The following is a 15,892-nucleotide window of genomic DNA, read 5'->3' as shown; positions in this document are numbered from 1 at the left end:
GTGTTAGATGAAATGGTGGAAGCGACAGGCAGGCGCCCAGGAGGCGGCCGCTTGTTTCATTTGGCTAAATAAACTGGGTAACTGGCAAACTCATTGGCTAAACAGGCAAACTGGCCAGCTCATTTGGCTAAACACCCACTGGTGGACCATTTTCTCTGAACGCACAAGCGGGTCTGGGCGGGGAGGGAACAAGCGCATAGTCCTGTTTGCAGTGTTTTGAAGATGAACTTTGTGCCTCCTTTACGGGTCTTTGGGGACTTTCGGATCCAGGTCTGGAACCGGTTCCTAAGATCCAGTTCTGGAACCGGGTTTTCAGATCCAGATTTGGAACCGGTTCCTAAGATCCGGTTCTGGAACCGGGTTTTCGGATCCAGGTCTGGAACCGGTTTCTAAGATCCAGTTTTGAAACCGGGTTTTCGGATCCAGGGCCGGAACCGGTTCCAGAACCGGTTCTAAAACCGGATCTCCGAGAACCGGTTACTCGCGGAACCGGTTCCGCCGGAACCGGATCTTTGTGGCCATTCCTAGAATATACTTTTGATTGTCTCTTTCCTGAGATCAACTAAATAAATCCCATCCATCAACAAACTCGATTCCTTCTTTTGTCCCTCTGAAAGTAGAACAGGTGACTAGTTTTCGATACCTTGTAGTATTGTTATTAGTATTATTACTATTGTTATTGATATGATATGCAAACGTCAAATAAAAGCAAAGATAGGAATGTCGAAAGAAGTCTTGAGGAGAAAGAAAAGCCTATTTTATGGGACTTTGAATAAAGAGTTGAGAAAAAGACTCATAAAATGCTTCATTTGGGGTATTGTACTGGATGGGGCAGAAACATTGTCATTACGCAAATGATGAAAAATGATTGGAAGTTTTTGAAATGTGAGTATGGAGAAGAATGGACGAAATTAGGTGGGTCGAGCGGAGAGTTAGAAATGGTAAGAGAGAAAAGGAACAATTTTAGATATTATAAAGACGGGAGAGAGAAACTGGTAGCTACGTTTGCTAGGAAGGAAATGTATCATGAGAGACGTGCTAGAGTAAATGGTGGCAGGAAAAACAGGGAGGGGGTGAAGGAGACTACAATTAATGGACAATATCAAAACAGAAAAATCATATGTGAAGACAAAAAGGTTAGCAGAAAACCGTGGAGCATTGAAGATTCTCAGTTGCGGCAAGTGACCCGACAATAATGGCAGAATACTATCAAGATGATGATGATGGTCAAAGCTGATGGTGATCCATGAGCTAATTCTTGAGAAATCAGGGTCTCCCGGACGGGCACACTAATATAGAGAATATAAAAGAGTCTTCGATAAACCAAACCATTTAATATAAACTTATAACCATTTTTCTTGAAAAAAAAATAAAAGAGTTTTTATTAATTGGATTTGACTGCTTGTTGATTTATATTTATGTCCGTTATCAGGTGCGAGGCTATATACCACGACACCTACATCCTAAACCAGGGCCTGAACCACTGTATTATGTTCAATTTTATACTACCAGAAACCACCTCGAGATCTTATGCACTAAAGGCAAGTACTCTAGCCACCTAGCCAGTCCTTCTCTCTGATCTCGAAAATCTTGTTGGTGGAAGTTCGATTTAACTGTAGTTATGTTAATGCTTGCCCTCGTCAACACCTTTTAAGATCCTCATATTTCCAAAAGTCTTTCTTATCGTCAACCTAGGGTATATGGGAAACAGTTATGTTAATGCTTTCCCTCGTCAACATAACTAGTTATGTTAATGCTTTCCTTCATATTTCCAAAACTCTTTCTTATCGTCAGCCTAGCGTATATGGGGAACAGTTATATTAATGCTTTCCCTCGTCAACATAACTAGTTATGTTAATGCTTTCCCTCATATTTCCAAAACTCTTTCTTATCGTCAGGCTAGGGTATATGGGGAACAGTTATGTTAATGCTTTCCCTCGTCAACATAACTGTAGTTATGTTAATGCTTTCCCTCGTCAACACAACTAGTTATGTTAATGCTTTCCCTCATATTTCCAAAACTTTTTTATCGTCAGCCTAGGGTATATGGGGAACAGTTATGTTAATGCTTTCCCTCGTCAACACAACTAGTTATGTTAATGCTTTCCCTCATATTTCCAAAACTCTTTCTTATCGTCAGCCTAGGGTATATGGGGAACAGTTATGTTAATGCTTTCCCCCGTCAACATAACTAGTTATGTTAATGCTTTCCCTCATATTTCCAAAACTCTTTCTTATCGTCAGCCTAGGGTATATGGGGAACAGTTATGTTAATGCTTTCCCCCGTCAACATAACTAGTTATGTTAATGCTTTCCCTCATATTTCCAAAACTCTTTCTTATCGTCAGCCTAGGATATATGGGGAACAGTTATGTTAATGCTTTCCCACGTCAACATAACTAGTTATGTTAATGCTTTCCCTCATATTTCCAAAACTCTTTCTTATCGGTATATGGGGAACAGTCATACGAAAGTTCAAAAGTTCTACGCCTAATAGTATCAGGGATCCGGAAAGCGACAATACTGGTAAACTTCCCTCCTCTCCTTTAGGGATAGATTTGGTAAACCTCCAGCATATCATCAACGAAATTACGTTTACAAAATTTTTGGGTTTTAGGTCTAATATTTTCAAGGATCTGTTAACGAAAAACAAAAGTCGAGCATCTTATTCGACCACTTAGATTTCGCAAAATCCTGTCGTATCTACAGCCTAGAGTGCAAGGAAATGCTTATATAAAATTTCAAGGTTTGCGCCTAGTAGTTCTGAACATAGGTGATCCTAGTAGTGTGTCTCATCAGATATAACGTGTATAAACTGTATTGCTGTACATATTTCAGTTTCTGATGTAACTGTTTCTAATATACAGGGTGCTGGAAAAACAACTCCCTGGTTTTAAGCATAAATTTAATTGGGAAATGAATGAAAACTTACATCAATGAGTACATATCATAAAAGAAAATTCCTTCAAGTTTTGTTTAATGTTGGTAGACTTCAAAGTGGATCCATTTGTGGCCCTGCACACATCGAGACGATATTCCACTTCTCGCCACGTATTCACCAACATTTCAGGTGTAACTGTCCCACCGGCCGCGACGATTCTTTCCCGTAAATGATTGATGTCTCTGATCTTTTCATTGTACACAACATTTTTTATGTAGCCCCGAAAAGAAAAAGTCCAGTGGACTTAAGTTTGGGTTTCGTGGTGGCCAAGGTTGCTCTGCACTGTACGCCTGCCTGGACTGAACTGAGGAAACAGAGGAAAAGAACAGCACTGGTGCCATCTCAAGGTCAAGCAGACCTGCCAACTGCAGGTGAGCCAAACTTGCAGAGTTGATGAATCAAACACCACAAACTAGAATAGTGTATGCCACTTTGTATAGATTATAGGACACATTAAAAGTAGAGAGTTCTTTTTCAAACACATTGTACTTAGAATTCCTACCAGATTAAACTGTAACATGAATACAAAAACATCGAAGTAAGCTAATATCAACAATACTTTTCAGTTGAAATCGAAAGCAGGATGAGTTTCATCTTACAATCTTTAACCGAATGTCTTAGCCTGCCCGTCAATGCAAAGGCACGATGATGAACATCAAAAACGCACATGGTCTTGGTTCGAGTCAGGGGTCCTTCGCATCAGAGATGAACGCTTTACCACTGTACCATCATGCCTATTGAATAGAAAGAATAGTTTTGATTGGCCTGAGTCAATATTCCTTCTCTCCAGTATCAGAACTGTAAGAGATATGATTCTGCTGTTCTACCTGGGATCCGGACACTTACTTAAATACATATCTTTTGTGGATAGAACCCGAGAGTAAACCTCGACTTACTTCTTTACAATGGAATATTTTGGGTACACGTGCCCCTGGGTAGCTAATTTCTAACGAGACGCACTCCTTTAGTTATTTAAGATTTCATCTCCTTATGAAACTTACACAAAATCTTCAAAGTTAAAAGAAAAATAGCTTGGTTTATTCAAATATGCAAATAAATTTGGTCAATACGTTTCATTAACAGTGATACTGTTTTGGGCTTGAACAAGTAATGGAGAGTCGAATCCGTGACCACGTGAACCTAAGACGCACGCCTTGGCCACTAGACGAACGTGAAAGGCTACAAGCTTCTCGAAAACAATTTTATCTTTTACCCCCTCCCCTTCAAAAAACCTCACTGGAGCACGAAAATGCACACAGACGCTACACAGCTGATATTAAACCGGAATTGTAGCTCAGCTCAAACTCAAAGTGTAAAACACAAGTTAGATAGCTCCTTCTAGCTTTAGATTGCTTACCTCTAGTACGTGAGGTCCCTGGTTCCATTCCCGGCCAAGTAAGGTTGTGGTGGACAACATCATGTCCGTGGGTTTTCTCGGAGACTCCCGTTTCCTCCACATTCTCATTCCACCAATTTTTCCATCATAATTTAGTTACCTAAATCATCCGTCTCCCTTAGCCTAATGAGGGTAATCGTGGGACGTTAAACTGAAAGATTTCATTTCATTTTTCCCTTAGAGCGTAATCATCTCTCTAATGCTTTGACCTGCTCCCGTCTCAACATAATCAACTTGAAAAAGCATAACAATTGAAAATAGATTTTTTTTCCCTTTTCTCTTTCGAAATTGAGTGAGTACATTGTAAGGGTTCCGTGTTCTTTTATCCAAAGGCAGCCGCACGCTTATGGCGTATAACAATGAATCAGACACTGTGAATCCGGTTCCTACTTTCTTATTCTGGACTCAGTATTCGTGTCTCTCTTTCTCTTTCTTTCTCTTTCTTTTTCTTTCCTTTTTCTTATTTTATTTTGTATATCTCACTTTGTAACACTGCCTAGGTTTCTTTTTGGTGTTTCATATTTCGGAAAAGCAAAATGAGAAAATAAAAAAAAAAAAAATGCATAGTGAAAAGAATGGATCTACCAACACTGCAGAAGACAGAGAGGATAACGCTAAGAAAAGAAAGCGAAGAAAGAAATGGCACAAAATATTGAACAGTCAACTTAATGCCAAAAATCTCGTTCGTAATGTCCTTGTGCAGTTCCTTCCTTTTTTATTGTTATTGTTATTATTATTTACTTTTTTGTGAATCTGGAAAAACGTTCTTCAGTTTAAAATCGTGATGTCATATCTGGAACATTAAAATGTTCAAACTACATATTCTCTTTCCCTTGGTAGTACTTTTTTCTATTATCATAACATATTTTAAAAGTGATTTTTGTTTTTACTTTATACTCAGTGTAGGGAACATGGAAATGTCTAGTTTTAATATTATTTTTCTTCGTTAGAAGGAGCTATATTGTCGCTTGAGTAAAACAAAGTGTTATGCTGTTTATACGTGGACGTACGGTATGTTCTTTAACTAAGTATTAGTATACAGTGGACACTCGATTTACGAACCCCTCGATTTGCGAGGAATTCGATTTACGAACAACTTTTGTGAAAAAATTTTCGCTTGGCTTCTAAACCGGATACGGACTGTTAGATGTCAGAAATCCTACAGCGGGATGATGTAACATCTAAGCGGGAAAAATACATTGCGTATGTAGCATATGGATAACGTGTGCTCCGTATAGATTTCCGTAGTAAACATAAGTATTCCGTATATTTGTACAATATACCACTGCCCGAATAACGGATTTTTCACATTGTATAATGACCGTTACGTTCCCGAAGCGTGAGGTTTATACCAATGATAGAACTGCTTTCCCTCACATGTGATGCTATCGGAAGAATTCGGTACGATTAGTGGAGTGAATTGCGAACGCGCAGTTGAGAAGTGTATCAACACCGTTTCTAAACTTAGAGGACCCAACAACCTAGCAAAAAAAACACAACCTAGCGAAAAAAACAACCTAGAGAAAAAAATACAACCTAGTGAAAAAGAACATAACCTAGCGAGAAAAAACACAACCTAGCGAAAAAAAACTCAGCCCAAAACACTATACAATAACAATTATTTAAGTTAAACGATAATAATAATAACAGGAAAAATATAAAACAACAACAACAACAACAACAAAACGAAACATAGGAGTGATCCGACAATACTGTACCCTCAGGAGATCTTCACCATGTAGTGGGAGAGGCTACATTAACAAAATTTCATGGGTGGGAGTTGACAATCAGGACACACCCTCGCGCTCTACTGGGTGGTGAAATTGGGTGATGGTGTGTGGTGAATCTATGTCAAGCTTCATGACTCCTTGCGTTCTCTATAGTAGTCGTTTCGTGCGTTTGGTGTAAACATCAGTCAAAGTTTTCTATTAGAAAGCTACTTTTTGTTCTATTTTAGTAAATTTAACTATTCTATCAGGCCTTGTTTCCATTTTGTACTAATACACAATAACACACTAAGCAAGGCAAATTTACTAATAATATGTTAAAAAAATCAATTTTTTTTATATATTTTCACACAGCCTTGCTCAATGTGTTATTGTGTATTAGTAAATTTAGTGTTATTTGTCTTTAAAAAGGATAATATTAATTCCATTCTATTATTTTTTATGCCACAAAACCATTTAAAAGTGTGAAGAATATATCATACACAGTTCCAAATTTCTGTGACTAGAAAAATTAATGGTATTGACTAATTTCTTCACGTTACGTTAGGGAACGGATTAATTTGATAGCCCACGCTTGCAAGAATTTACAGTGGTCTAATCCAAAACTATTCTAAATTCAATATTGAAATTTGTATAAGTACCCGTAATATTATACTAAAATTAAGAAAAGTGAGAATCTCGAAGGGGCTACAGACCCCCAGGACCAGTGACGAAAATTTTCCGACTCATAAAAACATACTCCACTTAGGTTAATCGTAAAATTTATTTGTAATAAATATTGTCTGAAAAAGTTTCATAAAATGAAAATCTAACGATTCTTCATTTTTGCAAAAATGTTTTAAAAACTTCAATGTATTCTTCACTCAGAATTCACCTTTGATCTCAAAAAATCAAATTTCGTCAGTTTAATACGTGTAAGACAAAGTTTTCTCATAGCTTTAAACACAATAAAATCAAAGCATTTCTTCTTATTTTCTGTTACAAAAGTAATCCTCATAAGGAATTTTTATGTACTTATTTCATTAGATAGGAAGCCTATATGTGAAGAAATAGTGGAATTTTATGTTTTTTAAATAATTGATAAATTCACAAAGGCTTCTTTTTGCTTTCTTGTAAAATTTAAAGCGATGGGATATTTGTGCTCTAGGAAGTCGATTTATGTTCCCTGCACTTTACATACACACACACACACACACACACACACACACACACATATATATATATATATATATATATATATATATATATATATATATATATATATATATATATATATTATATTTAATATATATATTTAATATATATACCGGGTGACACAATAAGAACGTACCAGGCCTATATCGCAGCTAATAATGCACATAGAGCCATCAAAAAACAATTGAACTACCAAATCGTATGTGTAGAATGCAATAAAAATAGTAGCGACACCAGTGGCGTATCGTGAATATCTCCAACGGGGGTCATCTGCAAAATTTGACATAGAAACAGGGGTTGGTAGTGCCCCCATTGAAAGAAGCGCACAATAAGAGAAACGTCGAGAGGAAACACTTTGGCATATTTCTTCTTCGTTGGCAGCAACACGGTCGCATTACTAGGTGAAAGTCAGATGGTGCGAGGGTGTTTCCTAGCGAGAGAGAGAAACACTACGTAAATTTTTACTTGCCAGCTAGGAAATCTTAGAAAATTTTCTGGTTCCCGAATGGTAAATGGGAAATTCTAATTTGTTGCTGCCTAACTTTCCTCTACAGGAATTCAATTTTACAGCTAAATGTGCAGTTAAATATAATGGAAGATTTTCCACCTAACATCATTATACATAACAGTCAAAATTGTCCGGCTTATAAAAGTTTCTCAAGTTGTTTCTACAACGTAATGAGAATTTTCTGATTCATGAAAATTCTTTTCACTTGTTCCTACATAACAATACACCTTTTCGATTCATAAAAAGTTGTTTTACTTTTTTGCTCCAAAACGATAAAAAATTTCCGAATCATTAAAAGTTTTTCAATTTTACCATACAGATAGAAAATTTTTCGATTCATGAAAAATTGTTTTGCTTGTTCCTACATAGTACTGGAAATTTTTCGAGCCATGAAAATTTTCAGATTTTTTAGACAACAATCGTTCACTTTTTTTTATATTTCTAACCATGAATTCAATCAATTTTATGTTTGATGAGGAATCGTTACTTGATCACTGATATTTGTTTAGAACGGAAAATTTTCCGGAAAAATATTGCGGAAGATTTTCCGTGGAAAACTTTTCACCTCACATCACTACAAGGAGCCACACCTTTCGTATGTCTCTGCTGGGTTCACGTATACTCATACGAACATTTTTAATAGTATTTCCACATTTAGTATTCATAAATATTCAACTAGTATTCATAAATGTTAAACTAAATACTAAATGACGTCACAATTTACAGCTCCGCTTCTCATAAACCACAAGAAGAGGGGAAGGAGCACACATGTGTTTATGAATATCCCTGCTAGACTAAGAAAGACGATGGTTAAAGCAAGTAAATGATGATGAAAAAATTGGTGGAATGAAAAAGTGGAAGGAACCGGAAGTACCCTTAGAAAACTCACGAGCATAAGCATGGGGTTGTTCACCATAAAGTAATTTGGCTGGGTATCGAGCGAGAGACCCGACGCATAAGAAGTTAATATTTTTTTATTATTGACAGACTTTTACATTAACTTTATTTATGTTTATTTCAGGACTGATTTATACATTTATGCTGTGGATCCACAAATGAACTCCCTTATCGACATGGATACTTTACAACAGTAAGTAATATACTTTCATAAATCGTATTTTTACCAAACGTTTCATATACGTACTTCAAATACAATAACAAAATATCGAATTCTTAAGAGGTAGTCATAACAGGATCATTAATTTGTAGTTAATTTTCGTAACAAGAAATACAAAATTTAACATAAAACCTCATTCGTTGTGTATTAAATGTGTGCTCCTTATAAAATATCCATATAGAACAAATATATACAGGATGACTCAAAATAAATAGTACGAAAAGAAAAGTTACCCATGACTTCTGTGGTAAATTTATTGTGGAAATACCGATGTACATGAAACGTAAATTGCTTGTTTCTTTAAGGAGTTCGGTTTACCAAACTCCTCTATATATTTACCTTGTCTGTTTATCCGTCTGTCTGTCCGAAAGACAAAAATATGTCTGTCCCTCCGGGAGACACAAAATCTGGAAACTGCTTTATGGGCTACCATCAACTTTGGCCGGAAAGCAGAAGGGTCCAAAATTAGGAACCAAATTCGATAATGAAGTTTATATTCAAACCGGAAGTGGTAGAAATTAAGACTTCCGTTTTAACGTTCATCAGCGTAGAACAGAACGGCAGTAGACAGCGAGAAGCAGTTTCCTGCAGTCGATAAGGATTCCCATGAATACATTTCATCTCTACCCTTAACTCTGTACTAAACCGGAAATGGTATATATATCGTGCTGTTTCAATATTGTTTTAAATAGAGCAAAAGCTATAAGAGATAGCGAGAAGTAGACTTTCGGAATCGATATAGCATTCTAGGAATAGATACTATCTTCTTCATCTTCTTTCGTAACCCTCTTATCAAACCGGAAGTGGCCAAAATCAACTATTTATGGTTTCTAACCTTTATTGCCATAAGGTAGAAAGGCAATACCAGATGGCCAGAAGCGGTTTTCTGTAATAAATTAGGCGTCCCAAGATGATATTCCAAGATGGTATTAATTGAGAAAATATCACATTATATCTATATAAACCAAATTTCTGCACGTGGTGTATCCGTGACGCTGCAGCTTCTTGTGTGTAACATTCAATCACAAAAAGATATTAATAGATATTTGTTGTGTAGGGTAGAATGGGGACAACTGGAACAATTTTCCGGTCAGATTTTTTTTAAACATGCAATTTTGCTTCAATTGAGAAACTTTGTGAACATGAAGCATCCAATAAGTAATACATAGGTTGAATAAACTAGTCACAAGGTGATGAACATAAAATATGGTATGTATGTAGAAGCACTACATACAAAAACATACCCAGTGGGAACAACCGGGACACCGTTCAATTGTAACCACGCGAAATGTCCCAGTTGAGCGCACACAGCCATTTTTCACATTTCATCTCCTTACTGAAACCGGCTTAACCTAGCGCATGGAATCGGCTTTTTGTGATGGAGCTCTAAAAGCACGTGTTGAACATAGATATTCGCCTTAAGAATACATAGGTATTCTAAGGGGTAAATTGTATTATAATACGATACAAAGAATTTATTTTTACCTTTCAAAAATGTTCTTCTTGCTTTACTCTCCTTTGTGTTTGTTAGATTGCACGACTCACATGCCATAAACAACAGCCGTCTGATACTGCACCCACAGTACTACAAAAACTTCTCGTTACTCTCACCAGATGGCACCAGCAATCAATGTCTCAGTTGACCTGCCGTCCCTGTTGCCCCCACTCTATCCTAATTACTTTGTGACGCTGTAGGCTATATATGTAAATGATAATCACATTTTTGCTTACCGATAGCCGTCCTGTAATTTTCTCGTACACAAACAATCTGTCGCTTCAGACTGTTTCACATTCATTGAGATATACTGGTGAGGTATTTGTTTACCACACATCTTTCTGAAAAATTTTTTTTGAATAGCAGTAACCGATAAACTTCTAACGTATTCGATCACTCAGCATGCCTTCTCTTTCACTAATGCCACCATTTTGCATACCTGCTCTGCTGCTAGGTCATTTCCGAAAGGTTGAGTTCTACAGTGTTGCCAACTAAACTTCCAGAATTTGTCACTTACGTTATATCAGTATTTCCACAATAAATTCATTAAAGGAATCACAGGCTACATTTGTCCGTGAGACATTCATTATGAATTGCTCTATATACAAGCAGTTCATAGTTTGTTGTCACACATCATATTTAAAATGAGAGCTAAATAAATAAGCAGGAAATATAAATTTGTTTTTTATACAGAGTGGCCCAAAAGTAAATATCAAGTATGTCATTCTAATTTATTAAGATAATGAATATATTTGCTTTGGTTTGTCCCGAGCTTTTAAGGTATAAGTAAAAATAAATTAAGAATATATACTAAGTTTATACCTATATGAATAACAATAAGTGAATGATATAAAATGTCATGATCGATCAGTACGGGACTATATACCTACTTTTGGACCACTCTGTATATACTGTTTGTTGTTAAGTTTTGATCATTATCTGATTTTTATTTATCGGCAAATTTTGAAATATGATGACGTAGGTAGCATGTCACTTATGTATAAAATGTACGAGTGCAATAGTGGAGATAAAGGATAGTATTGGGGAACTCCGTGCATTGAAAATAGTGTAAAAGTGACTGTAATTAATAATGCAGATAAAGCTAAGCCCTAGAGATTATATATTGCTTTTCTTCAAATCGATCATAACTATAACGTGCGCAAAATATGACTGAAATATATTTTGACTGAGCACCTCAACGCTGCTTAAAAAATATTTGAAATACAAAGAGATGGAACTAATTACACCGTAAGTGATGGACAAATTGAAAATGAAGTAAAGCGTCGATTATCTGAACGTCGGTCAACCGAACGACCGCTTAACCGAACTGTATACTCGCTCGCACCTGTTACTCTCCCACCCTACCGTCCATCATCCCCCACACTCCCAAACCAAGTTTCCCACAGTAGTCGCCGCACTGAGCCACCGCTGGCGGAACATTGCTTTTAATGGGGTTTTCATAAGGCGCTGCTGACCGGCCAAGCCGCCAGTCGCTGTGTTTCAACAATCAGCACACTTCTGTCGGTTTGGCACTGGCTGTAGAAGTACAGTACAGTACAGTGCAGTACAGTACAGTACAGTACAGTTAGATTATCCGAACAAACCAGTTTTCCGAACACCCATGTCCCCCAATTACTTCGGATAATCGACGCTCTACTGTACCTAGGTAAATAAGTCAAAAAATTCTGTGCAAGCTAATAGTAAAAGAGCTGGGTTATGGAATTTAATGCAGTTGAAACTTTAAGAATGACGTTTTGCGGTAACCGTTAGTAGCCTAAGGTATATGACCGTGAATTAGATATTCAGGAATAAAGACATTTCATGAAATTATTGTGTTTTGACCTCTAATTAATTCCAGCCACGAACTTTAAAAAAAGACTTAATCAGTTATTTAATTTCATTTTCGTGTTGAGAAATAGGACTCATCCGTATTTCCTATACTCTTCCTATATGATCATCCTCTATTGTACATCCAATCTTCAGTTGTTGGATTACTAATGCTTACACCAGATAGAAAACAAGTTTATTTGGATGTTGTAGGCTATTGGTTTGCATTGATATACCACAGGCGAAAAGAGCTGTGTCATCTGCAAATGTTAAAACCTGATGACATAGGTAGTATGTCACATACGTATAAAATGTTCGTCTAAAATAGTGGAGATAAAGAAGAGCCTTAAGAAACTCCTTGAAATTCAAAACTGGCGTAAGAGAGATCGACATTATTCGAAATATACAGTACTTCCTTGCGGAGAATGTATATTATGAGACGTTAAACAAGGCAATGATAACAAAAACATGAAGTTTGTATCTTCATAGGTTAACAAATGCAAAGAAAATTTCTAGGTGGTGTGAGTACTAAATATTACTACAGGGCGTATAAGGAAAGGATTAATTAAAAAGGATTTTCCATTTTTGATAATGAGATAGTTAACATAAAATCACAAAGAATTTCACTAGTTAGTACTATCTAAACCTGGCATTAAAATTTTGATAACACATTTTATTTTTAAAATATTCTCAGAAACATCAAAAACATGGACACGGGTAAAGAGCATTCGTAACTACATTTTTGTACATAGATAAGTCCGTCCTCTAGTGCTTGAAAAATTAATAAATATTAATATTTAAAAAATGCAAAATGTGATACTTCTGAATTTTTCAGAGTTTTCACGGTGAAAGAAGGACACATTAAAAGACATTTGGACAACTATAAAGTAATGGATATCCGCAGCGCCCCGCTTCAAAAAAGTCGCCAATATTTACACGCCATTGAAGTTGGCGTGGTAGTCCTCGGATGCATTGTTTTCATTGGTGCTCTTGCGGCAGCCATTTGTGTTGGTTGCATCAAACGGAAGCGGTAAGTGGTGTAAAACCTTCTTATCAGCTTCATAGAGACGCTTCTTTTTTTTTTTAATAGCTATTCTGCTACTGTTATAGGTGCTTTAGCAAAATGCTGTATATTTAATGCCTTTTTTTGTTGTTGTTCATTGTTAATTTAAATATTACTAAAAATATATTAATTTTTTATATGTATAAAGAGAAAAATTAGAATGTATAAAAAAGTTTATACGTTCTGAAATAATATTATTTTGTTGACTTAAAAAACTGACTTTTTTTCTTTTCTTCCTTGCTCTGTCCTGTTAATTAGCTGACTTTCCTCTTAGAATAACAAATAGTTAAGTAAAACTATAAATTAATGTAATTCCTGCTTCTTTAAATTTAATTCTAAATGCAATTCTTTCGTTGCTTATTCTATAGATTTTAGTGGTGGCTCATGAGAGACCAGACATACCTAAAAGTTACGATTTTATTGCTACATATTAAGGAAACAAACCTTACCTAATATCCTTACTTCTATATACAAAGTCCGCCACAAAAAATGTATATAGCTACCCTTTGTCACCCTGTATCAGGATTATTGACAATTGTTCTGAAATTTAAATATGTTGTAGTATGGTTTTTCACCCAACAGATGTCAGCATTGTCAATTGTTTTCAGTTAAAATTATATTGTGGTTAGGTTTTTCCTCAACAGATGCCGGCACTGTCAGCATGGTTAGTGAGATAAGAAAATGGCAGGAGCACGCTTGACGTTCGAGCAGCGTTAAGTACGTTTTGAAGTGTTTTATCAGGTTAGAGAATGTCATCGAAGTGCAGCGTTAGTAGATAGGGGAGTTTGGTACTGAAACACTAACACGCCTAACAATCAAACGCATTGCTAACAAATTTGAGGCGCATGGAACGATTTGCGATATCCACAAATCTTGCAATCTTATCTCACTAACAGTGCTGACATACTGACATCTGTTGAGTGAAAAACCGTACTATAATATAATTTTAACTGAAAACAATAGACAATCCCGACATCTGTTGGGTGAAAAACCATACTACAATATATTTAAATTTCAGAACAATCGTCAACGCCAGTATTCTGATTCAGAGTGAGAAAGAGTGTATACATTTTTCTGGTAGACTCTGTAGAAGAAGTAAGATTTTAGGTAAATTCTCTTCCCTGAAATTGTATCGACCAAACTGTAATAATCTACAGATGTGACTTCCTTGACGATCGTCTACGAGTATCAGCTTCTATGTTACAAGCAATATTCGTAGTATTTTATGGGTACAAAACGAAGCTAATATTCTAGCTTCTTGTCTTTTTATTTTTATGATTTTCTTTTAAAAGAGGAAAATTATACAGATATGGTTGTAAGTAAGCACAAAATATTCTTATTTTTAAATTTACTGAAATCATTAGTAGAAAACAGCATTGCATTCATTAGTAGAAAACAGCATTGCATTCATAGTATTAGCTTGCTTTTCTAAAGATGAGGAAAACAATGTTAAAACCATGAACGCTAAAGGAATCATAAATTCCTTCTGTAAAATACAAGTCTCTCCCCGATAACAAACATTAATAACAAGCAAACAAAGAATGATAGAAGCATGCGATTAAGGTCTCTCCCTGATAACAAACATTAATAACAAGAAAACAAAGAATGGTAGAAGCATGCGATTAAAATCTCTCCCTAATAACAAACATTAATAACAAGAAAACAAAGAATGATAAAAGCATGCGATTAAAGTCTCTCCCTGATAACAAACACTAATAACAAGAAAACAAATATTGATAGGAGCATGCGGTTAAAGTCTCTCCCTAATAACAAACATTAATAACAAAAAAACAAAGAATGATAGAAGCATGTGGTCTGAAAACATCGCTTGTATGATATTTCAAGATTTTGCTACAGCCTGTGCTATCGTCTACTGCATCTGATTCGCAGCGCGACAGTTAAAATGTTATCAGCACAGCAGAAAGCGGAGTATGTGTTATGGTATCTCCTGTCACAGTTCAACGAACATCCCGGAGAGACTATGGACAGCAGCCACCAGATGTTAATAGCATAAAGAAGTGGTGTAGCAAGTTTATTAATAGGAAGTGTTTCAGATCGTTGTGGAAGCGGTAGACCGAGTGTTAGTGAGGAACATGTGGAAGCTGTTCGTGTTGCTTTAACCGGAAATATTTGCGTTGTGCATCACGTGAACTGGACATCTCGAAGTTAACTGTGTTCAAAATTTTACACAATCGCATGAAGTTACATAATCTGTAGATCATTCATGCGTTAACACAAGAAGACCGTTCTTTGACGCGTAAATTTCCCATGCGACATCGCATGGGCAACTAACAGTGTACATGTGAAATTCTCTAAGTCACGTTAACAGCTTATGAGTTGTCCCTTTATTTGCCGCGAACCGCATTCTTTTATCGTTCTTAGTTTTCTTGTTATTAATGTTTATTATCGGGGAGAGACTTTATGTCCACCCTGTATAACAAACAATTTAAACGAAACAAAGACAATCAAATACTTAAAATAATCTTAAATAAACCAAGTATAAGCGTAATTACAATATTATTATATATCATTGTTAACAAAATTAATTACTATAACAATATATTATTACTGTCATGGTAATCGCATTTGTATTATATTAAGTTATTATTTATTTTAACTCTTTA

General features: G+C 35.9%; 1 protein-coding gene across 3 annotated transcripts in view; it reads left to right on the top strand.

Annotated features, from left to right (window-relative positions):
• The window catches only part of Cad89D (cadherin 89D), a 379,672-nt gene that overhangs the window by 340,645 nt on the left and 23,135 nt on the right, over positions 1-15,892 (top strand). For all 3 annotated transcript variants that reach the window (XM_081729479.1, XM_081729481.1, XM_081729480.1), the window contains exons 16-17: positions 8,788-8,856; positions 13,041-13,235. In XM_081729479.1, coding sequence (XP_081585605.1) covers positions 8,788-8,856; positions 13,041-13,235 — 264 coding nt within the window. The remainder of the gene's footprint in view (positions 1-8,787; positions 8,857-13,040; positions 13,236-15,892) is intronic.

The sequence above is a fragment of the Thermobia domestica genome, chromosome 10 (assembly GCF_964235325.1).
Source record: "Thermobia domestica chromosome 10, izTheDome1.hap1.1, whole genome shotgun sequence".
Lineage (NCBI taxonomy): Eukaryota > Metazoa > Arthropoda > Insecta > Zygentoma > Lepismatidae > Thermobia > Thermobia domestica.
Note: the sequence above shows the minus strand (reverse complement) of the source record. Positions and strands in the feature narration are given on the sequence as shown.